Source organism: Ictalurus furcatus, chromosome 24, assembly GCF_023375685.1.
Source record: "Ictalurus furcatus strain D&B chromosome 24, Billie_1.0, whole genome shotgun sequence".
NCBI classification, from domain to species: Eukaryota; Metazoa; Chordata; class Actinopteri; order Siluriformes; family Ictaluridae; genus Ictalurus; species Ictalurus furcatus.
In genome coordinates, this window is record NC_071278.1 from 16,758,177 (window position 1) to 16,783,620 (window position 25,444).

At 40.8% G+C, this 25,444-nt stretch overlaps 2 protein-coding genes across 2 annotated transcripts in view; one reads left to right on the forward strand and one right to left on the reverse strand.

Moving 5' to 3' along the window:
- Positions 1 to 3,062, forward strand: part of elp2 (elongator acetyltransferase complex subunit 2) — a 33,697-nt gene extending 30,635 nt beyond the window's left edge. Inside the window, exon 22 of the mRNA XM_053613059.1 lies at positions 1,358 to 3,062. Coding sequence (XP_053469034.1) covers positions 1,358 to 1,526 — 169 coding nt within the window. The 3' untranslated portion in view covers positions 1,527 to 3,062. The remainder of the gene's footprint in view (positions 1 to 1,357) is intronic.
- Positions 3,063 to 8,480: 5,418 nt separating this feature from the next.
- Positions 8,481 to 25,444, reverse strand: part of gabbr2 (gamma-aminobutyric acid (GABA) B receptor, 2) — a 202,534-nt gene continuing 185,570 nt past the window's right edge. The window contains exons 14-19 of the mRNA XM_053613058.1: positions 18,433 to 18,543; positions 15,153 to 15,377; positions 14,649 to 14,831; positions 14,400 to 14,529; positions 13,045 to 13,162; positions 8,481 to 8,827 (exon numbers count right to left, since the gene is read on the reverse strand). Coding sequence (XP_053469033.1) covers positions 8,665 to 8,827; positions 13,045 to 13,162; positions 14,400 to 14,529; positions 14,649 to 14,831; positions 15,153 to 15,377; positions 18,433 to 18,543 — 930 coding nt within the window. The 3' untranslated portion in view covers positions 8,481 to 8,664. The remainder of the gene's footprint in view (positions 8,828 to 13,044; positions 13,163 to 14,399; positions 14,530 to 14,648; positions 14,832 to 15,152; positions 15,378 to 18,432; positions 18,544 to 25,444) is intronic.

Sequence of the window (25,444 nt, forward strand, 5' to 3'; positions counted from 1 at the left end):
TTTCTGAGCTTCCTTTTCGCTAATCAAGGTTTATGAATGCGTTGCCAGAGTTTTCATTTATGCTTTCAAAATGTGTATATATTCGTTCATTTCTTGAAAAGGTACATCCAGTACTTTTGGCACAAATTTAAATTCCATGGAATTCAGAAGTGTTTTGGATATTTGGGCTGAAGAGCATAAAAATGCTTCTAAATTGTTTATATTGTTATTTATTTATTTATTTATTTTTGTCTTTATTTAGCACTGGCTACGTTCCGTTGTTTCTACTCACACTTGCAAAAGATTTATTTAAAGTTTTGTTTCAAGACGTCGGAGAGGTTTTTGTCTGGTTTGCTCAACAAAATGACCCCCAGAAAAGGTTTGTTTTCTGGTCTGATTAAACTTTGTTGCGCAGAGGTGCCAACATGCTAAAGTTTGCCGTAGCATCGATGATTTCTGACCCCTTGCTACAGCGATACAGAAGAGACCTAAAGAATAGAATTTTCTGCCGCTTCACTGAACGGAAAAGGACGTGGGATGTAAAAGACGCTCGTCTGCTTCTGTCAGCGCCTACTTTCACTTCACGCCAACTTTACCTAGGTGAACTTTGACCTTTATATTCATGAGCCTCGGTTATTAAAAATGGAGCAGCTGTTTATTATAAAGAACGCTCACACATGACTTTTGCCTCGCGGATGTCTTACCGTTGCTTGGCACACAGATGAGGTCATTTATACCAGACCTCTTGTCCACCGATATACGCTAGGATTTATGTGGTTCCGTTTTGTTTTTTTTTTTCCTCTTTGCCTGCTAGGATTTTGTTTTTAGAAATGTTTTCCTGTAAACTAATGCTTGGATAGTGTGAAACCGAATCAGACCAAATCAATTTCACTTTGATTCCGACTTGGCAGACAGAATAATAGCTGGGAAAGCTCCATAGTCTGAAGCTCCAGCGGTCATGCCGTGTGTTCTACAGCGCACTGTGTTTTCTCACTTGTCCCCCGGCTGTGAATTGTCTCTTAAACGCTGGTCTTTCAACTCCACTCCAGTTTGGCGATAACCGGCTGCACCTGAGGTTAATGAGTTTCTCTTGCTTGAGTGACATTTCGAAACATGTACGATGGAAAATGAAAATGGATTTAAAATGGATTGTGTCAGTGCGTAAACATGTTTAAACATGTATGCAAGCAGAATAGCGGAGGCAGAGGAAGTCCACCGACCTAAAGAGACGGGTTTGAAGTGAGGAAAAATGGGAAGGCTGATCCAGGCAGCAGGAAGAAAGAGATGGAGTAAAAGTATGTTTTTTTTTTTGTTGTTGTTTTTTTAAATGTGTCTTCCCCTCGGCCGCAGTTTTCCTTGACTGCCCTCGTGTCTGCAGTCAAAGTCACACACTGGTGGTGAAGAGGCTGCGCTGGAGGCCCCGAGTCTGTCAGCAGGATCGGAGTGAAGGCTTGAACGAGAACCACCAAAGCACCTCTGTCCAGTTAGCCAGTGCTGGAGCTGACCACACTGTCAAAATCTTCAACATCAACACACTGACTCTGTAGCAGTCTCTCAGCCAGTGGTCCCCTCAGACCCTTCACCATCTACACACACACACACTTCAGTCCACGGTAGGGTGTCCATCAGAACCGATGCCGAAACGTGTGGACGGCTCTTAAGAAATGTCTTAATCAATACAGAAGATCGGATATTCGTACTATTAGACTATTTAAAAAAACAAAACAAAAGGACTGTTGTGCTATTTATCTGAAACCTCCTCTGAAGTTTGTGTTGTAATAAATAATCCTTTTCTAACGAAACTAAAAGTACCGATTGTTTCATGTCCAAACCGGAAGCAGCCTGTTTTTCCCAGCTCATCTGCTTTTTACATATTACCCATTGGCACAGAGTTGAGTACGTTTGATGTGTTTGTGTCTGGGTTTGTTTCAAGAATCCAATCTCTAGTCCATTGAGAAAAGTGCTCTGAAGTCACGCTCAGGACAACACCGCTCTCAGTCGTGATTGCTTAATTTCGTCATGTTGCTTCTATGGGTGTAAATCTCAGGACACGTGAAATGTTCGGATTTAGATTCTCGAACGCAGCAATTCAGTATTTTATTATTCCACTGCATCTGCTGCGATATGATGCAGTTTAAGTACAACTTGATTTAGTAGATTTGACCACCTTTGTACAGAATCTGGAGCAGGCTTTCCGGTAATTCGCAAACGATGATGATGATGATGTACAGACGGACTATTTAAAGTATCAGAATTATGAGCATATCAACTTGCCAGGCTATTTACATGCCAGTTTAAAATATAAATTCTTTTTAATTATTACCAATTCTGTCCTTTTCCGAGAATAATCAATTCTAATCAATAGTAATCGATTATGATTGTGCCTTTGTAATTGTTGCCTTTTATATCGATGCATCAATCCAAATTGTCTGATCATTACACGCCTAATTACTTCCTGTTTTGTTTTTTTTTGTTTGTTTTTTTGGTGGGATTTCCCCCCATTTTCTCCCCAGTTTAATCTTGCCAGTTCCCACCCATTCACTAGCTAACTCTAACGTACTGCGTGAGGGTGGAGCAAGCAAGTGCTTCCTCCGAGACGCATGAAGCCAACCTCTGAATCTTTCCAAAGTGCTGCTCATGCGGTGTCACAGACCAGCGTAATCACGCTTGCAGGAATGATCTCACAGATGCCCACGATCGGCTAGTGTGGCCGTGATTGACGGGGAGAGACAGTAAGGCCGTTCCTCCCACCCGGAGAGCACTACCAAAACTGCTGACTTGACCCCAGGCGCAGATAGCTGTGGTATGGCCGGGATTTGACCTCGCGATCTGTGGATGAGCGAACGTTGGTGAACGCTTTTCTATCGCTCAGGAGCAGCTTACTTCCTGTTGAAAGTTTCTCAAGGGAAGAGAAGGTGTGATGCCTTTTACTTAAACGGTTGAGTGCAAATGTTTGAAACCCCCATAGTTTCAGGGTGCAAAAAAATGTTCAAAATGAAAAATGCAAAGATGGAGACAGTTTATATCACATTCACGAAGGGAAATGCAAACTTTATAACAGATTCATGCACTTTTAATATCGCAACATCCACTGTTGGCACATTTTTCTTACTTTCGCTGATCTGTAAAATCTAGCACAACCTGAAAAAGGCAACACTGTGTGTCTAGTTTTTCCATATACACTGAGGTGCCTGTTTAATATAGGCTAGATAGATATACCTAATTATCTGGCAACTCATTGTGTGATTGAACCTCTTCCTACCTCAAGTTTCTTTACACACTTTTTGAATAAGAGTTAAATATCAAACCCTTAAGGTATTTTTTTTGTTCCAACTTGTCTCACAGGGAAGCCCAGGGTTCCCCAGTTAGAGGGTTCTGACTAGAACTTGTTTAGGAAGGTAAAACCTGTGTGTGTGTGTGTGTGTGTGTGTGTGTGTGTGTGTGTGTGTGTGTGTGTGTGTGTGTGTGTGTGTGTGTGTGTGTGTGTGTGTGTGTGTGTGCGCTCCTGTGATCTAGAACAAGCCCGGCCTCCGGTGTAGCTCAGGAACTGATGTGTGTACCAAGACTTCCGGCCTCTGAACCCTCAGTCTAGTGCTTAGATGCTAAATATTTGACAGCTTGATGGAGCAGACAGAGCGTCTCTGACAAGAAAACTCTGCACTTGTTCTCCATCCATCCTGTTAGCCATGGGGCCCTCGCTCTGTCAATTATTTACCACCCACAGTGTACAGAGGCTCTGTACTGATTCAGCTCATTTCACCGTGTGTGTGTGTGTGTGCGTGCGCGCAATAAAAATATTAACAATAATATGATGATATATTTTGTTACTATATTAATGGTAATATAATCAAATATTATATATTCTTCTTCTCATTATTATTATTATTATTATTATTATAGAAAAAATACAATTGAGATATTATTTGATAATTATAGTAGTGATTAGAGAAATATTATAACTGTTATTAAAAGATAGTATATTATATAAAATCCAAACCCACGTGATTATTGCATAATTTACTGCTATTTATAATATAATAATATTCAAATGTAATCTAATACAATAACAATATCAAATATTCGATTGTTATCGATTTTATGATCATCGGTAGACTTTAGCAGGACTTTCAAGTAAGGAAAACAGCCTTGTATTGTTTTTCTGATTATTTTATTAATAAAAAAAAAAAAAAAACATTTTTTTTTTTTGCAATAATTTATTAAAAATGTTATGATTTCCATGCAGTTTAAGGGTACAAGAATATGAAATGAGCACATCCACTTTGATTCTTCAAGAGCTCTGGTGTGTGTATGTGCTAGTACAAACACACTGCTCAGGACAGTTGTGGAGCACAGAAGTGTACACTGGCAAAATTTACCGCATATAAAAAAGAAAACAAAAAAGTCAGAGTTGTGAATCGTTTTTGATCGTGATGGGCACCGATGTTCCGTGAACTAAAAGCAACAACAAAAAAAAAAAAAAAAAGAGAGAGAGAGAGAGAGAAGTCTTTCAGCACAGAATAAATAGTTTCTTATAGCGATATGTAAACTTGGAGACGGCACATTTTCACAGAGTGGCAAACAGACATACACACTCACCGTTGACGTTCTGTAAATTATTATTAGTATTTTTTCGTCGTTTGTAATGTCCCCTCACTATCATAGATTAATACCTCTACAGAAAAAAAAAATGTGTTGTATACATTATATACATTAGAAATAGTCCTTCGTGCTTTTTGGGGTAATGAGGAGGCGCTCTTATTGTTACCCGCTGCCATGGTCAACACACACTATTCACCTCCCAGAAAGCCTTCGATAGTCCAGGCTGACGATCTTTTTGCCCCAGTGACTGTCGTCCAGTGTTAAACGATTTGTGAGTAACGTGACAAAGTGACCCAAGAGTTCTGACCAAGACCAACTTGGTTCCAGAGTTTATTGCCTGTAACAAGAAGACACTCCGCAATTCAGATTTCAGTGCTGCTTCTTTTTGAACCTCTGTATCGAGTAAACTGTGTTCGATCAAAACACACACATACACATACACACACACACATGCGCACACAGACACGCCTGATGAATCCCATTAATATTACATAACACTTCAAAAGAAAATTCAGAAATAACCCGGTGGTTTGGTCTCGTACTGATTTCCCCAGAGAACAAACAGGAGTACGTGTTTAAATTCACAGTTCGCAGCATTACTATGAAGGACGCTGACAGACAAATCAAAGTTTGTGGTTTCCATTTAAATAATTTGTGGTCAGCTCAGAGCTTATTTCCATATTGGTTTCAGAGAAACTGTCTATATTCCTGTGCGGTAGTTTTATTTCTTAGGATTTCCATCTGCCTCCATGCACACCTTTCAGTCTGATATGACTTCAGTATTATCCGTGTAGACAGCCTGGAGCTAATTATTGCCACGTTCATAAATGTGCATTTGTAGGAATTTGGAAAATAAATTCTACAATATATGCATAGGATACCGTGTGTGGAACCTACAAAAATGTAAATTCGAAAATCATTTCTAAACATTTATTATAATATAATTACAGCGTTTGGTAATGAACGGAAATTAATCATTACCACCTTTTGAATTTTCTTTTGTTACAGATGCGCGTATTATGATCCTCCCTGTGGAGTAATATAAATAAATGGAATAAACAGAAGTATTGTAACAGTATTAATAAGCAAACTGATCGGGTCCATCTGTTAAATGCAAAGTATGTCTAAATGTGCAACGACTGCTAATTAGATTTGCTTCAATCAATAATAACCATGAATAATTCAAAACAATAAGGTCATCTGTGATATGGGTTATTTTATACTTAAATGCACCCCCCACCCCCAACTCGTATTCAAGTACAGAGAAACGCTAATGAGAAAAGCTAAACATTTTGAATCACTGGAGCACGGGAATAGGAATAGTTTAGAGGATTGGTTTTTATCGTCAATTCTCCTGCGCTCCAGAGGTTCACTTCAGGGGGGGGGGGGGAACTCAAACGTTTATCGGGTGCACATTAGGGAGCCCTTTTACAACCACTTTCACCGAAGTAAGAACACATGACAACACGACATACGGCTTTACTAAAATTCAGCGATTAAACATACTTAAGGATCCACAAATTGTCGAACAGGCTTTGTTGTTTGAGCAAAATTGCCCTTTTTAGACATTTAGTCTCAATAATGTTAACATGTTAGTGTTAATCATGTTCCTTACAACTCCTGCTGTGATAAACTGAGTAAATTCCAGGAACCAAACTGCGTGCATGGTTTAGATTTATGTGACTGTAAAATAACAATACAGCAGTGTGATAAACTCAATGATTCGACTGCTGTATATCATCACAGGGTTGTTTCGTGTTTTTTTTTTTTTTTTTTTTTTTTTTTTTTTTAAAACTCATTTTGTAACTCCTTGGGAAAAAAAAACCAACATTTAGAAATTCATCTAAACAGTGATCTGTGCAGTACTTTCACAAATATGAAAAGGAAACTGAAAGACTGAAGAGCATCTTGGAGAGTGTCAGAGGCGTAGGTGCTGTGGCATTATGGGGTTTTTGCTTTATGTTTAACGGTCTTTCTTACTATGATTTGCTCTATTGACGCTCATTAACAGCCTCAACCATTAGCATGTGGTCCTTTGAAGATGTTAATGTCCACTGAAAAATAAATTGGAAAACAAAACCTGCTAACAGTTTAGTTTGGACTCTAGCACACCAACAAACCAAACCTATGAAAGTCAGTCAGGATGTGTTACGTTATCAAATAGTTAGTTATATGAATCTGACCGATCAGCACTATAGTGTCCATCTGGCTCCAAGTACAAGATCACAGGCACGGCATTCAACAAACGCAAAAAAAAAAAAAAAAAAAAACAACAAACGAAAAAAAGAACGGAATCCAAGACACCGACGGTGAAATATCTGCAGAAAGGAAATTGTTCTCGAGAATGGTGATACGTAGCTTATTCCAATATTTTGCATTTCGAATACAATTCTTTTGTTGTCTTGATATAGGTTTACAAAAAAATATGACAACAGCTAGACACTCTATATCTGTGAGACATTTGTGCAAAGTTCACAGCACACAGTTACATTTCTATAGCAACTATGAGGTATGTTCACTGTTGCTAAGTGCCAGGTAATGTGTTTCCCAGTGCCACTTGGGGACGGCAGCAGAACTTCCTCCTGCGCCTCAGGCTTGTGATAGAGTCCTCGATGTGCGTGAATGATGTGCAACTCCATCCAGGTCCTGTTTTGGCTCAAGCTACAACAAGGTTGGTGAAGATGTTTGACTTGCTGTGATCAGGAGAAAAACTCTGCAATGAGGTTACACCGACGTGACCAATTCACTTATTTGATCCAGCCATTATTGTGCAGCGAATCGAACTGCTTTATTTCTCCATTACGATGTGTACATCACTTCGCGTCGACTAAAGAGCATTCCATAAAGACACTTTATTCACTTAATACTGTCTACATCTCTGATGTCAATTCTGTTTGGCGCCATTAATGGATCACATCAAGAGATGACTATTTGTGTGCCAAAGTCCATTTATGGGGCACTGCTTAACCCACAGAGGAATGATCTATCAACTATTTGTTTTTGACTATAGGCCCACACACTTTGATAAAATGGAAGACTGGACCTCGGGCTCTTACGGATCTCGCCAACTTCTGTATTTGTTCCTCCTGCACTTCCATATGAGTGTTAACACTCGTACAGGGTTTTCCAGAGAGCTACTTGTCTGGTCTAAGGATATCATGAGGCCTCACTTGCTTGACAACAGTGTCCCTGCCTCTAACTGCCCTTAGTGATCAGTTTATTGACCAGATAGCCAGTTCAGGTTGGTGTCATTTTAGATATTTGCTCCAAATCTACCATTATGATCAATCAACAGAGGAACTTTTTATGGCAAAAGCCCTGGCCACTGGTGTGCTGTGATGTTTGCTTGTTAAGGTTAGCAGAAACTGCAACTGGCTCGCTTTCCCTGTGAGCCAGTTGTACGAGCAACAAGCTAACCCTTTTTTTTTTTTTTTTTTTTTTTTTTTTACACCATGTGTACACCTAATCAGTGTCAGGAAAGCTGCACCAAACTGTTGTCTAAGATCTTCAGAGGCCGTTTTCAGGAGTGCCCAGCCTTACCCCAAATCATTTTTTCCTGGCATGATGACAGCTTGCTCTCGTGTGTACCATGGTGTTTGTTCGAGTGCTGAACAGGGTGCTTCTGGATGGCCACTGTTGGGAGCTACTAAAGTCTAATGAGTTGACAAAGGGTCCAAAAACAGGGAGATTTGAGAAAACACCTATGAAAGTTGATAAGGCTAGCTCAGCTGGCATCCCCTGTTGCATCTGTAGTTGTCTGGGAGATGGAGACCGATACGGGGAAAGAGTAGAAGGTGAAATGCAGATCTTGGTGGGCACTGTGGATGTGTGAGGTTGACCGGATGACATGATGCCCCCCCCACCCCTTCCCACCCATCCCTCCCCCCCCCAAACCCCCCTCACAGCCTGAAGGATCAGTTTTGTTCTGACGTAGACGTAGATGGGTGGAGGGCAGTGGATGTGTGTACGAGGAGGACCCCCCCCCCACCCAGGTCACTCGCACACTTCCGTTCATTGCTGATGTGGCTCAGTCTGTTGGATTTCAAACGGAGATCTGTTCCTCAGAGCGCAGAGCTGTGGTAGGACTCACAGGCCAGAGACCATGACCCTGTAGGAGGGGGGCATGTGTCTGTGGCGGGGACTTGAGGCCGGGCTGCTGTTAGGACTGCAGCTGGCGTCCACCCCTCCTATGGAGGGTAAGTATGCATGGTGCAAGATGGGCAGCTGCAAAGACAGCCTGCGCTGTATGCTGTGGACAGAGCACACAGATTTCACTGGTGAAATTTATAATCAAATAGATCAAGTAATGCATCTCAGAAAAAAATGCACTTTAGACAAACACTCTGACTTAGACGGCATGCATTTTGCCCCCCATTTTCTCCCCAATTTCATCACATGCCAATTCCCATCCAGCAGTCATCTCTCCACTATCATGCAGCAGCTGGAGGGTGAAGGCTAACACATGCTTCCTCTAAGACACATAAGACACATAAAGCCATCCACAAAAATTTTTTCGAACTGCTAATCATGCTGCAAACTCGGAGGATAGCCCTATTTGCCCTCATCCACACACATGAGCTTGCAGATGGTCACCATGGGCTAGTATCTCTGATTGGCAGGAGATAGAGTACGCCATCCCTTCCCCCAAAGAGCAGGGTTAATTTTGCTCCTATGTTGCTCCTTTATGTAAACTTATTAATCATATTTAACTTATGCTTAAATTACCAATGTAGAAAGACCAAACAGGAACTACTGAGCAACTATAAATCCAGAACTGTGGTATCCTCCTATGGACGTTCATTTTGTCCTGTACTTACTTATTTTCTGACATAACTTGTGTCAGTGTTTTTTTTCTACTCTGATTTTATTTTTTATACTGGATCATAGGTAACACCATAAGTTATTCACATAAATGTGAGCTCAAGGCTGTACTGGAACGACAAATGCCAGTTTGTAAAGAACAGATAAGTTCCAGGTGTAAAATATGTATCTGCGATCTTCAGAAAGCCATTACACACATTGTGAGTATAGAGAAACAGCCTTCTCCTGCACAGCCCCCTAATCCACTGCACTCCTTCTCCTCACATCCCCTGACATAAAGTACATTTCATATCTGCACACAGTATCAGTTCTCACCCTATAACCCTAGAGAGGAACGTGCTGTCACGGTAATTACATAATCAAAATGCCAGTTACATAAATTAACACCGAAACACCGCTTTCTGACATGTCTGTTAGATTTATGATTAAATTAAGGTGCTGTTTTAATAGAATGGGCCTGGCTGTGATGGCTGTGAATGATGATGTGCCTTCTTTTGCATGCATACTTATATAATCTGTAGGGAAATGTATGTCTCTCGCTCTCTCTCTCTCTCTTTCTTGCTCATGTGAAAGTCATGTGAAAAAATAAATACACCCCATAGAAATTGTTGGCTTTATTTTACATAGTTGGACAAGCAAACATTTGATCCTCTTTGAAACAGTGCCTATTAATGAAGTTGATACACTCTATCAAATGACACATAAAACTGACAAATTGTAGTCATTTTCTGATGCAAAAAAAGAAGTCTCCAAGAACCCCAAAATTTCATCACAGGATCTGCTAATAAGTCTTGCAACTTTTGGGTCAAAGTACACGCTTCTACAATCAGAAAGAGACTGCAAAAATTGGACCCGCATGGGAGGCGTGCCAGGAAAAGACTACTGCAAGACTACAGTTTGCCAATGAGCATATAGGCAAAGACCAGGCCTTTTGGAATAATGTGCTCGGGACAGATGAATCAAAGATAGAGCTGTTTGGCCACAGTAACCGCAGACACATTTGGTGTAGACCAAAGACAGCTTTTCAGGAAAAGCACCTCATAACAACTGTGAAGCACGGAGGTGGAAATGTTACGGTTTGGGGTTGTTTTGCTGCCTCAGGGACTGGACAGCTTGCATTCATTGATTCATCTATGAATTCTGCATCATATCAAAGAGATCTTGAAGATAATATGAGGCCATCTGTCTGAGAGTTCCAACAGGATAATGATCCTAAGCACACTATCAAATCCACCAAGGAACGGCTCAAAAAGAAGAAATAGAGGGTTATGGAACGGCCTAGTCAAAGACCGGATTTGAATCCCATTTAAATATTTTGGGGGGGATTTGAAATTGGGCAGTACATGCAAGAAAACCCTCAAACATCTTGCAACTGAAAGAATATTACATGGAAGAGAGGTAAAAAAAATTCCAGAACGCCGATGTCAGAGACTGGTGGACAATTATGCAAAACGCCTACAAGAAGTTATTTCTGCTACAGCGGGCAATACTAGCTTCTGAGGCCAAGGATGTACTTAATTTTTCCACAAAAGAATTCTCATATATATTGATATGTCTGTTGAACAAATAATGGAAAAAAAGCACATTTTCCCTTCTGGTTTTGTTCAAATATGTCAAAAAATCCGGAAATTTCCATGGGGTGTACTTATAGTTTCACATGACTGTGTGTGTGTGTGTGTGTGTGTGTGTGTATATATATTATATATATGTATGTATGTATGTATGTATGTATAATCTGTGTGTGTGTATATATATAAAATATAGGCCAAGCTTTTCTCCTTGTACGTCGCTTGCAAATCTGTTTTAGCAGTTCTCATGTTTAATATGGCTCTTCTGTGCAGTTGCAGTAACATTCTTTATACCTGAGACTTTATTTTCTGAAGATTTATTATTGATACACATTGTATTTGTCTGCTTGTCTGTGCTTCCCCTGCTCATTCTCCCACGTTCTGCTTTCTTGAGGGGGATGTTGACTCTTTTGAATCTCCTGTCAGTCACCACAGAGGTACGGCTTGTAAACACTGCCCATTTGAACAGTTGTATGAGACATTGTTGTTTAAGACTGGGCAGCACAGTGGTGCGGTGTTTAGCATCGGCACTTCGTAGCTTCATGGTCACTGATTCCCAAAAACTCAGCTTACTGTCTGTATGTATTTTGCATGTTTGCGTGTTTGACTGGATTTCACGTTCTCTGTCTCTTCCCATCTCCCAAAAACATTCCAGTATGTGCCTAAATTGCCGTGGGTGTGATTGTGCGCTCGTATGGTGTCCCATCCAGGATTTATTTCGGCCTCACACCCATTGTTCCCGGATCTTCCACAAACCCTGAGCAGGATAAAGCGATTACTGAATGTGAATAAATGATTAAGGATTTCTGATGCTTTGTGACTGTGCACATTTTCTAAAAAGTAATGTTATCTTTTATCACAGTTTGTTCATTTGAGAATTTAATATTCTGCCGTCGAATTCTCTTTGTACTTTGTGTTTTTATACATTAACGCTGCTCAGAGGAACGTGTCCTCTGCTGTCAATTTCTTTTTTGTTCCAAGCTATCACTATGGCTGTTACGCTGTCATGCATAGTCAAGCACAGCCATGACCATAAACCCTTTGGCAGTAAATTCTTAAGTAAGTACTTACTCGTATAATTACCTGTCTGATAAGTGCTTTTGGGTTGCACATGGCTAGCAAGAAATGTTTCTGAAGAGAACAAATGTGAATCCTGCTCGATAGTAAAGGTGTCTTAAATGCTAGGTATACTTTTGTGGTTTGAGGACTGGGAACATGAGAACAACATCCTCACAATAACTGAACTGACTCTGAATAGTGACATGCATTTAGACAATGGCATAATATACATCGGTGAATTAAGAATATATTAAATCCGATCCAGTATCGATTAAGCATTTTGTACACGCATCACCCCAGATATTAATCTCGAGTATCCACTTTATCCTGGTCAGGGTCACGGCAAACCCAGAGCCGTGCAACCTGGATGGGAAGTCAGTCTATCACAGGGCATAATGCACATGTGTTCACGCACTCATTTATATCTAGTGGCAATTTAGCATAGCCAATCCACCTACCACCATATTTTTGGGAGTTAGGAAGAAACTGGAGAACCCAAAGGAAACCCACACAGACCGAACACTGTATCAGATAAATGCATCTCTGCTTTGATCCAGTAAATGTGACCAGACGGGAAAAACCCGAGTTAAAATAGAGCAATTACGTGTTGCGGAGCAGTGTATAGAAATTCTCGTTCTGCATATGGACCCTGGAGAACAGTCTGAAAGTGTAACTGTGTGTGTGTGTGTGTGTGTGTGTGTGTGTGTGAATCTGCTGATGAAAAGGTGAGCACAGTGTGAGCTCCCTCCCCCGTATGATCAGGCATTCACGGGCACTGGGAATAGCTGAGTATTCCTCTCCTGCTCTTCTGTCTATTTTCAGGCCTCACTGCCTCCATCGCTTGTTGTAAATCACAGGTTACGCAACCTATTTCTCTCTTCTCTCTGTACCGCTCTTGCTCGCCCTCTTGTTCTCGTTCCTTCTATCGCTGGGTTAATTTCAGCATCATATTGTTTCATTTCTCTTTAAACACGTAGAAATGCACTTATTATGTGAATGAAGCACTTAAAGCACTGACTGTTCTGGTGAGTTTATGTCCTCTAGCGGGCCTCTGCTTATTCTAGAAGGATCCATGGATCCCCTCAGTGCTTGTGGTTTCTGCTCCAGATGATTCTTCAAAACGGTTTTCTCGCCATCTATAGAAATTAAAGGAAGGACAGAACAATATATATTTTTTTTAATCATATTCGTAATTGTATTACACCTAAAATGTCTCATTATTCATTTAAGCCATATAATATTACAATATTTCAACTCGGATTATGTCTAAGGGGAGAAACCTTATTTGGAATGGAGCTGATCATATTAAAAATAAAATAATATAAACGTATTGAAATGAGAAACAATCGATAAACTTGCTGAATCAAAATGAATAAATCATGATGCCAGTTACATCTGATCGAAATGCCTGTGATGGACAGATGAATAATGTCACGGTCTCACACTTTCTTAGCAATCTGCATGACAAGTCATATTACAGATACAGAGGTTGAGTTTAGGGCCGGTGTTAGATAAAAGTATCTCAGGTTAAGTCTTTCAGTCCTCCGTCAGGGATTAGTGTATTTTTCTTATGACTTCATCTGTATGAAAGTGAAGAAAACCTTCGTTCGTTAGCATTGTTCGTTCAAATGCATACACATTTCTAATTAGATCAGGGACCGGTTTGCCAGAAGCAACATAAGCAGGTAGAGAAATTGTTCATTGTGTTGCTTGCTCTACCATGCAGCCGGGATGTTCGTGCTGCGATGCTTTGAGTTCATTGCTTCTCAAAGTGGGGACCAGGGACCCCCAGGGGTGCATGAAGCATAGCCATTGTGTCCTGGACATCACAACACACCACTATGTAAGTTATTATATTTATTTAATTCGTATACTTATGAATTGAATCCTTTAATCCAATCCTCAATAACTCAAAAACAAGAAAACTATAATTAACATCGATGTAGACCTGATGTGTTCTGTTGTATAAAATAAAAACTGTACGGCTCCAATAAATAGGTAAAATATTATTGTGCACATTGGAATAAGGAGCTAAATATCTGAATAATTAAAACCTATTCTGGAGGAGTCTGTAGTATTTTTATTTATTTATTTTTTTTTTAAAGTAAAGCTCTCAGATTTTAAGGTATCAATCTGTACTTTTTCCTTGTTGCTGGGGTGGTACCATCACAGGTAATCGTTTTGTACTTTTAGTACATATGATATCCAGGTAAAATATACATACTAAAGTTATAAAACATGCCTCCTTCATGGTAGCACCCTAGTGAAAAGGAAAAGTACAGTTGGGTACCTTTATTTCTAAGCATGGTGGGCCCCTGGCTGCAATAAGTTGCATTTGTTTGTAATGAGAAACATTAGATAAGCTCCTCCCACCTTTGCCATCTGTGAAGTTGCGTATGCTCAGGATGTTGTTGACGTCCTGGTAGTGGTTCTGTTTGATATAGGGGGTCTTCTCTGGCGTGTCCTGAAGCTGCATGGTCACCTCCTCTAACTCCTTATCCAACTAAATACAAAAATAGGCCATAATACAATTACTCAGCATTGACGTCTTTGAATTTTAGGATGCTAGAAGGTCATTAGCAAGGTGGAGCAGTGGAAATGTTTCTTGGTCATATGTCCTACCTCTGTGATCCGCATCCTGAGGCGGTGGTTGTCCGCTTGCAGGCCGTCCAGGCGGGACGTGTTTGTCTGGTTAACACTGGTCACTGATGTGGATGTCTTCGAGTCTTCCTTTTTCTGGTTCTGGGTGAACTTCAGCCGTCGGTTCTGGGTGGCCGCGTCTGGGTTTGTCCTCATCGTGATAAGCTGGAGAGACGGAAGAAAGAGATTTGCCTTCCATTTCGGTACATGATGAGAACGCTAGTTAAAGTACATTAAAGCCACCATTAGAAATCAGTGTTTTCCAACACAGCTGTCTTATTCCGCTTTAAGCCAAAACATTGGAGATTTTTACAGCACTGTTTACAGGTCCAGATGTTTCTTTTAGTGCACTGGAAATAAATGGCTGTGCTTTCTCTTGTAATGTTGTTCTGAAAATTGTAGCTTTTAAGGATCCAATGTTTTTCATCCACTCTAGTAAATGACTTGGTGTCCAACTTATCATGGTGGAACAGCTAATTTTCTCACCTTTGGCACAAACACCAAGCAGAGTGTGATAGTGCTGCAGAAAATAATGACCAGGGCTACGATGCAGAACTGCACGTTCGGCTGGTCCCGCGTCAGGAAGGACACAGCTGCACCGATGATGCACATGATTCCCACGTTGTACACACTCATCCCGATGTACTTGCTATCATTCAGAGCAGGGATACTGACGTTCCTCGTCTCCCAGGCCAGGAAACAACCGAACAACTACAACAATAAGGAGCAGAATGGGAGATTACATAACCACATGAGATCTGAACACTGCAGTCATTTTTGATAATGTTCTTGCTTTGATTGTATCAGATGTTGCTTTGATGCTTCTGCTAAGGTTAAGTGCCAGAGTTTATCAAATCAAAAGCGCTGCTCATGGCTCTTAGCAGCAATTTAACAAACACATCACTCTAGATACAAATACAGCATTGCACTGAGTATGCTTGTTGCTAAAAGACACTACAGACACTTGCAATAAGAAGCACTTAACACATAACTTGATTACTTCCTGATACTCGTTTTTATGTTCAGTAAACGGTTTATTTTGACAGGATTGACAAATACATAGTTAAATACTCACCTAGGATAACCCGTCATTGATGCACCTCCAGACAAATCCCCAATGAGAACATTATGTTAAACATGTGTCTGAGTGATGTTGTGTATTACAGCCATGCTCTGAGGCACAGTAAGACAATTCAACATACACCAAGTTCCCAGTCTATTGGCTACAGAGTACCACCTGTATAGTACCTAATAAAAATGCACCTCAATTTATATTGTTTTCTGTTGTGTATGCATGAATTTTATGTCAGGGCTAAGACCAGTCACCGGTCTCTGGACCAGTGTACCACATACTGGTCTTTTCTCAGTCTCAAGCCCATTTGGTCTTAGTCCTAATATTCTCTTGGAAAACAAATGTTTATATATATATATATATATATATATATATATATATATATATAGAGAGAGAGAGAGAGAGAGAGAGAGAGAGAGAGAGAGAGAGAGAGAGAGAGAGATTTAGTCAACATCAAAATCATATTGAATGATTTTAATACTTTATGGTATATTTAATAACTTTTCATGACAGTTCATTTTCATTCAATCATTCATTCATTCATTCATCTTCAGTGCTTTATCCTGTTCAGGTTTGTGGTGGATCCAGAGCCTATCCCAGGAATACTGGGAACAAGGTAGGAATAGACCCTGGATGGGACATCAGTCTGTCACAGGGCACTACAACACACTCACACATTCATTCACACCTAGGAGCAAATTAGGGCTGTCAATCCAGCATATCTTTGGAAAGTAGAAGGAAGCCAAAGAATTTGAAGGACATGTGCACATAAACCCAGCACAAACAGTATCTAGAGCTCAGGATCGAACCAGGGACCCTGGAGCTGTGAGGTGGCAACGCTATCCACTGCATCACTGAGCTGTCTATATTTCATTATAATTTTTCTAAAGCAAAATCAGTGTGGCAGTGTCGGCATCTTCATCTGTAATACTGTTTGGATTTGTGAACCATAAAGAGTTTTTTACTGAATGACGCATGCCACTTCAGCTATCTACAGAGACTCATACCCTGGCTAAGTAGCCAAATGCTAACTAGCTAGCCAGCTTACAATAACAGAAAAGTATCACTGTTCTTCCTAAATAGTTAACATTTTAGCGATCTAAAATTCGTTTTCATTGGTTGACATTTGCAACCTAGCCAGTTGACTACATTTTTGACAGTGCGAGCTAACTTTAGCTTGCTTTTTTTCCCCACAATGCTAGTGTAGCTAGTCCTCTGTCGTGGCCCTTCAGCTCCAATGTAGCTACAAAGTACAAGCTGAAAGTCATCTCGATCCCGTTATCCATACTCCTGATGGTTTTGACTGAGATGGTCTTGGCTATAACTCTGTTGTATAGTTAATTAGAAGCTTCTGCCTGAGGCTTTCAGACAGCACTATGAATCATACAGATGAACTGATTCCGACTTCCTTAATGTAATAATTTTAAAGGCAGGTTTAATAACACCTGTCCAACTTTCCTGAGAAATCTGTAATTAAAACACATGTTTAAACTTAATTAAATGAAGCTGTTCATTTAGCAGAGCCATCTGATTCAACACCGTGCATAAGATTTAAATCATAGACAGGTGAGTGCGTGTATGTGCTTGTGAGTGTGTTGGAATGGGAGAAGGGCAATGGCAGAGCATTCCTATTCAGTTAGTGATGATAGGATGTGTGGCTCGGTTATGACTCCACAGCAGCAAAACATGATGGGGAAAAGACTAAGTGGTGTTCTCTCTCGCTGTCTCTCTCTCTCTCTCTCACTCTCTCTCACACACACACACACAAAATTAGAGTAAATAGACTAAAAACAGTAATTTATTTCTACAGATCACACAGACAGAGCAGCTTTTATTTACTTTTTATCCCAGAATGCAACAATTACTGCTTTGAATATAATGCTATGGCCAATTAGACAACTTGTTGTATTACTTTTTTCCGGAGCTGCTTTCTACTGCCTTGCCTCGCAAAGGTTAATTGTAATAGTGGCCTGAAAACAAACCTTTTCATCATTTATTCAAGTATAACATACCAGTTTACATTTATAAGAGTTTTATTTTTGGTTTTCCTGATTAATTTAGATTTTACATTTAAAAAAAAAAAAGACAGACAGTTTATAAGGACATAATTTGCCTAGTTTAAGGTTGGAATGGAAGAAACTGAGTGGGCTGCACAGAGCCCCGACTTCAACCCAACCGATCAATTTTGAGATAAAGTGGAATCTCTGAATGTACCGCAGGTCTTCTTTCCCAGCATTAGTTCCTGACTTCACTAATGCTCTTGTGGCAGAGAGGGGGCACAAATCCCCACATGTTCCAAAATCTAGTGGAAAGCCTTCCCAGTAGAGCAGAAGTTATTCTAACAGCAAAAGGGGGAAGAAACTCTAGAATAGGATGTTTAACATGCATATAGGGGTGTGATGGTCAGGTGTCCGAGCCTAAGAGAATAACAGCACGGAGCCTCCTCCGGTGATGTCTAACTAGGCTGGGAAAACTTGAAGAAGGATCTTTCGCTGCTCCTTCATGCATAACATTTCAGCCTCTGTTCTATTCTTAGATTTGTGTGTGTGGATGTGGATACACTCCTAGAGCAAGAACTAAACAGGTTCCTGGAACCAAGAACAAAAAGCCCTGATTTATTATCTTCCTAATGTTCCTAAAATACTAAGGTAGTAGATGGGAGAGAAATATTTATGCATATTTTCTTTCACTTACCATAAGGAGGCCTTTGTAGGCATAGACAATCCCAAGCCAAATGGTCATATGTGTGTTCTCACAGTGCTCCAGGAAGGGCCGGATAGCCATATCTCGCCCCTGAGGGTCCGCCTGCAGAGATACAGAATGGAGAAGGGTATACAGTGAGAATTGCCACCACAAGTGTAATAACACCACATACCACATAAGAGTCCATGGTTTCACAGGCAAAGCAGCAAGCTCACGGTCCTGCTGTGCCTCTTTCATAACATGAAAAGCAAATCATTTAATAATAATATTATAGGAGCATTTAGGATTACCATGAATTGTCCAGACTAAAAACTCTACTCTATTCCCTTTCCTTTTCATGAAACTGAAGTATGCATGAAGATGGAGTAATTAATACCTATAATGTCTGTGGTATTCATGGCTACACATGGCACTCGTTAATTAAGCGCTGTGTTCAGACCTCTCACCTCCCACACCACTGTCACAGGAGACTGGGAGGACATGCTCGATAGGCGGCTGTGGATCAGGTGGTAGAGTGGGATGTCCACTAATGTATCCTTGGGCAAGACACTGAACCCCAAGTTGCTCCCGATGCCAAGCTAGCACCTTTCAAGGCTGTGTGAGTGCATGTGTGTGTGTGTGAATGGGTGAATGAGCGCTTTGTAGGCCCTTAACCGTTTACATTCAATGGTATAATGACTTAACGGTACATTCAATGGTTTAATGGTTTCTATAGTGTTCCAGCATGGAACACTATAGAAACAGGTCATGTGATTTCCCCCGGGGGGGATAACGCTTGCTGGTCTCTCCAAAAGGCCATGATAATAAGCCAATTAGCACTGCAGGATGCCAGAAAATAAAGCTGATAAACAATACGACTTGGTCAGACATTGATTGGCTGATGTATTTACGTACAACAGACTGGTCTGCAGTGGAAAATAGGTCAGTGCTGCATTGTGTCGTGAAGGAAGTACGTGAAGTGAGTAACTGGGTTTTCCTCTGTACACACACTCCAAAGGCAGTCAGACTCCAACAAACTCCTTTGCTGTCCCACTTTAAAAACTTTTCAGTATGCCATGGTTGCAGTGCCTCCTCAAAAATGCACTTAGTTGCAGACACACAGTGGCACCCTTCAGCTCTAGTGATTCTTTCCAGTTTGGAATGATGTACAGAGCCTTTTATCCTAGCCAGCCTTTTATCTGCTCCTTGTCTAAACAGTTCAAAACAAGGACCAATAAAACTCACAAACTGATAGACTGCACAAAGGAGTTTGAAAGTCAGTGCCATTGCTCACGGTCTCGAGCAATCAGCTGATTAACAAAAGGCAACTTTGATTCTGTGAGCATTTATGGGACTTCACAAAAAATTAGAAAATACATGCTTCTAGACAGCAGGACGCACATTGTTCAGCAGAGAACACTGATGTATATACTAAAGAAAATATGCAAAGTACTGTGTCATACCTTACAAACTTAGTTACAGTGTTTAATAAACAGACTGCCCATCTCATATCAGTAACAAGATAATACGCATAAAATATAGACACACTCTTTAAAAGGTGTTTAAAAGGTTCTTTCGATAGGATACGTTTCCTTTCCTTATAAAAGAGTTGTATTTGGAATCGTATCTGATGGGGGAACACTTGGGTCTAATTTGAGACTTCTTGGAGTGTGCAGATTACTGGTATACAGTATTACTGTTATCCAGTTCATCGAAAAAGAGGGAATGCTTAAAAGATCTATGTATAACCCTACAACAGAAAATCTCCTCTTCAGACATTGTTTCAAGTAGAACCCCTTTAGAAAGCCAGGAACCCTTTTCCTAACAGTGTGGAATACTAACGGATACACTGCATGGCCAAAAGTATGTGGACACCTGACCATCACAGGCATATGTGGTTCTTCTTCAAACTGTTGCCACAAAATGGTGTCTTTGTGTGCTGTAGCATTACAGTTCCCCTTTACTGGAACTAAGGGGCCTAAACATGTTTCATCATGACAATGCCCCTGTGCACAGAGCTCCCATAAAGACATGGTTTGCCCAGGTCAATGTGGAAGAATTCGAGTGGTCTGCCCCGAGCCCTGACCTCAACCCCGTCACTATTGGAATGAATTGGAATGCGCACCAGGTCTTCTCACTTGACATCAGCACCTGATTTCAGCATCGCTCTTGCAGCTGGGTGTGCATAAATCTCTACGACCGTTTTTCAAAATCTAGTGGAAATCCTTCCCAGAAGAGTGGAGGTTATTATAACAGCAAACGGGGGGACCGATTTTGTGTTCACGGCCATGGTTTTGGAATGGGCAAATATGGGTGTGGCCATATAGTGTATCATCACCTCTACACTCTAAGCAAAAAGGTTACATTTATAACCCTCAAGGGTTCTTCGGTTGTTCTTTTAGGTTAAAGGTTCCATGTAGAGCCCTACAGCTGACTATTTCAAAGAAAGGGTTCCAAGCAAATCCCTTTTTAGAAAGATAAGAACCACTAACTATACAGGGAACTCTTCAAGAATTACTGAATTTATTTTCTAAATATGTAACAATCAGACAGTCCTGAACACTGAAAATGTATGAACATGTCCCGTACACCACGTTATACCGATATGCTAAATACAAGGATAACAAAACTCCGGAACATTCATCATTTCAAATCTTTGCTGTAGAGAGACAAGCTGCGTTGTGTGAGGTTGCCAGGCAACTGCCAATGGGCCGAGCAGTACTGCTTATTGGACGCTGCCGTCATTTCTCAGCGCATTAGTCCTCTAATGTAATTGTTCATCACAGACTGGAAAGGGCGACTGACAGGGTGTCTGCAGAGACACGGAGACAAGGGGACATGGGCAACGAAGTGTAGAGTCCCTCAGTGGAAGCGAAAAATGACTGAGACTCTCTGTGGTTCCTATTCAGACTGGAAAGAAGAGACTTATGGAGACATAGTGGAGGAAATGGAGTGCTCACTCATTGTCAGCCAAAGGGATGAGAGTAGAGGAAAGAAAGAGAGAGGGAGAAAGAAAGTCATCAACCCCTTGACAACAGTTTTCCATCACCTACGAAAGTAATAACAGAGGGAACATGGGAACATGAGAATGTTGACCTGTGCCTCTCATCACTATCTGGAAGCATATCTGACACTATAATAAAATAGAAGATTGCTCAGTGTCAATCAAACTAGTAATGACGTACAAATTATGTAAAGTTTCTACAGCCATGTAAGGTGCAAGCCAGAAAACCTGTACAGTAACAATCCCAGACAGAGCTATCTATGAGTGCTCAAGCATGTGATTTAATGAGTCAGTGAGACAATAAATGCAAACAGTTGCAAACTCATTGCAATGTTGTGAACTAAACAAACAAACAAACAAACAAACAAACAAAAAACCAGCTGAACACACTGCATGTGACACAAGTGACTGTGGTATGTGGAACAAGAAGAGATCTCTGGGCAAAAGACACGATGTTTAGAAGTTTGTATGAATTTTACGATGACAATGACGGCTTCAAATGCACCAAAGTCACACATACACTCACCGTCCATTTTAATAGGAACACCTGTACACCTGCACATTCATGCAGTTATCTAATAAGCCAATAATGTAGCAGCAGCACAACGCAGAAAATCATGCAGATACAGAATAAGAGCTTCAGTTAATGCTCAAATCAAACATTAGAATCGGGCGGGGGGGGGGGGGGGGGGGGGTGATCTCTGTGACTGTAAACGTGGTTTCAGCATGGTTGTTGGTGCCAGATGGGCTGGTTTGAGTATTTCTGAAACTTCTGATCTCCTGGGATTTTCACACACAAACATTCTCTAGAGTTTACACAGAATGGTGCAAAAACAAAAAACATCATGTGTGTGGAGGAATCTCCAGGCTGAAACATCTTACTGATGAGACAGAGTAGAGGACAACGACCAGACTAGTATGAGCTGACAGGAAGTCTATAGTAATGCATATAATCACACTTTACAACCGTGGTGAGCAGAAAAGCATTTCAGAATGCACAACACATCAAACCTTGAGGTGGATGGGCTACAACAGCAGAAGGTCACATCAGGTTCCACTCGTGTCAGCCAAGAAAAGCATCTGAGGCTATCATGGACACCGACTGACTGAAACTGGACAGTTGAAGACTGTCCTAATCTTCTGCTCTAGTCTTCTGCTCTAGTAGCCCATGCACCTCAAGGTACAATGTTTTGTGCATGCTGAGATGCTTTTCTGCTCACCAGGGTTGTAAAGACTGCTTATATGAGTTACTATATCCTTCCTGGCAGCTCGTATCAATCTGGCCATTTTCCTCTGACCTCTCTGATCAACAAAGCGTTTTCACTCACAGAACTGTCACTCACTCAATGGTTTTTTTTTTTTGCACCATTCTGTGTAAACTCTGTGTTGTGTGTGAAAATCCTAGGAGATCAGCAGTTTCTGAAATACTCAAACAAGCCCATCTGGTACCAATATCCATGCCACAAATAAAGTGACAGTGATCACACTTTTTCTTCATTCTGATGTTTGTTGTGAACATGAACTGAAGCTCTTGACCTGTATCTGCATGCTTTTTGCATTACGCTGCTGCCACATGACTGGCTGATTAGATACATGAATGTGCAGGTGTGCAGGCGTTCCTAATGAAGTGGATGGTGAGTGTATAAACTCATATAAACGTACAATATAAACTCTGTGGAATACAGCAGTGACATTTACACAGTCCCTTCGATCCTTTCCCAGCACGTAGCTGAATACGCACACTTGCTGTAATCAGGCTAGGTGAGGGAGTCGAGAGCCAGTGTGGCCTCTGTGTTCCCAGTAGGGCTCCAAATGAGGTCTAGCTGCTCAAGCCTGAGCAGCTCTCCGATCCGCCTGCCACAGGGAGACAAGTCTCTCTGGATCGTCCTCCTCCTCCTGCTCACTGCTGCTTATTTCAGACTCTAAAATCCACTTCAAAAGGAGGGACTTCAAAGTGGCAGTACTGCAGTGCTTGCGGCAGCACCCGGGAGCTGCCAGAACTGATTTATTAGAAGCTAAATGCGTCATTAAACTAAGAATCTAACCCTGAATATCACACATGTTTAAATATGCAAATAGGAACGTGTGGTGCATTATGTCTCGGATTACGCCCTTTGTTACGGAAGCTGAAAAAGACTTTTTATTGCTGCCATTCTTTAATCTAATGCTTCGTCATAACCCAGGTTTAATCAGAATTCCCATCTGCTTGCTTTCTCTGTGAAGCACAGGCACAGATGACTTTTTACCAGGCTGCTGTCACGTGATGACTAGGAGTATCTTTACTACCATAATTACCTTCCCTGCCCTCTTGCACACACGCAAAGAGAGATAATTGGGCTCCTGCATTTGAATTTGTGTGCTAAGTACACACACGCACACACACACACACACACACACACTGAATTACTATTATATATTATTGAATTACACTGATATACGGCTACCTCTCTGTGTGTGCCAAAACCACCTCTGGTTTTTATTGCCAAAAAGCTCTATTTTGGTTTCATCTGCCCATAGAACCCGATCCCATTTGAAGTTCCAGTAGTGTCTGGCAAACTGAAGACGCTCGAGTTTGTTTTTGGATGAGAGTAGAGGTTTTTTCTTGAAACCCTTCCAAAAAACTTGCGGTGATGTAGGTGACTTCGGATTGTAGTTTCGGAGACTTTCTGAGCCCAAGACGCAACTAACATCTGCAATTCTCCAGCTGTGATCCTTGGAGATTTTTTGTCCACTCGAACCGTCCTCTTCACAGTGCGTTGAGACGATACAGACACACGTCCTCTTCCAGGTTGATTCATAACATTTCCAGTTGACTGGAACTTCTTAATTATTGCCCTGATGGCGGAAAAGGGCATTTTCAATGCTTGTGCTTTTTTCTTATAGCCACGTCCCATTTTGTGACGCTCAATATACTTCAAATATATTTTTCTCATATGAATTCATAGGAGTGCCAATAATTGTTGCACACCTATATTTAACATATATATTATAAACCTGTGTTATGTTTGCAACTGTTTGATATCCATGAGAGCAGAGTATTTTTTGTGCATTTTTTTTTAACAAAAGATCAAAAATGTTAAACAATAAAGACAACTTTTCACAGCCTTCTTTGCTCATATTTACCAAGGGTGCCGATATTAGTGAAGGGCACTGTATATACAGTATAACTGTCTCCTGGTCTTTTAAGTATAAGCTCACTTGTCCATGCAATGCAGCTTATTTTCTTTCCACAAACAATGTGTCCCTGCTACCATACATCCTTGTTGAGTCAAGGACAAGCTATCATTCCTGATACCTCATTAAGACCACTCTGCCTTCCCCGGCCCTTCGGTACACAAGACACACACTCCAAATGGCGTGGGATGGAGTGGGATTAGTCTCCATCATCCTCCATCTGCTACCCCAGTGACTGCAGACATATATAGGCATACACAAATGTGCGTGCAGACACATGTACACATACTGTTGTGGAAACCACACACCACAGCACAATTCCTCAGAGGGATGCAGTCTTATTAAACGCACAACTTAGCAGTATGAACTAACGTGTGTAAGAATAATATATGTAAGGAATAAAGCTCGACAGGGTTTGTAGTTATAGGAAAATAATCAGTGATAGGGTAGCGTAATGCAGCTTGATGCGTGTGGACTGGAGTCGCTGTTAGGTGATTATTTTTCTATAAGGGATTTCTTTCTCTTATACCACAGCAATATGCAAAGCATTACATTCTTTTATTGATTAAACGATGACGCCATACTTTTTTTTATCCATTTATGGTTACTTTTAATGATGTGGAACATCTGCTAGTCTAGTTAGTTCCTGTTATCACTTACATCATAGGAGTTATAAACAGTCATTCCCTCTCCAGCCTCTTTTTTTCTCTCTCTCTCGAAGTTAATAAGGCAAAAAAAAATGTCTTAAACGAACAGCTTTATCTCTGACTTTTACAAAGCACGGACACTAGAGACTCATCCCTTAAACGTTCAATAAATGTCACCTTACAGAAAGCTTCATCATAT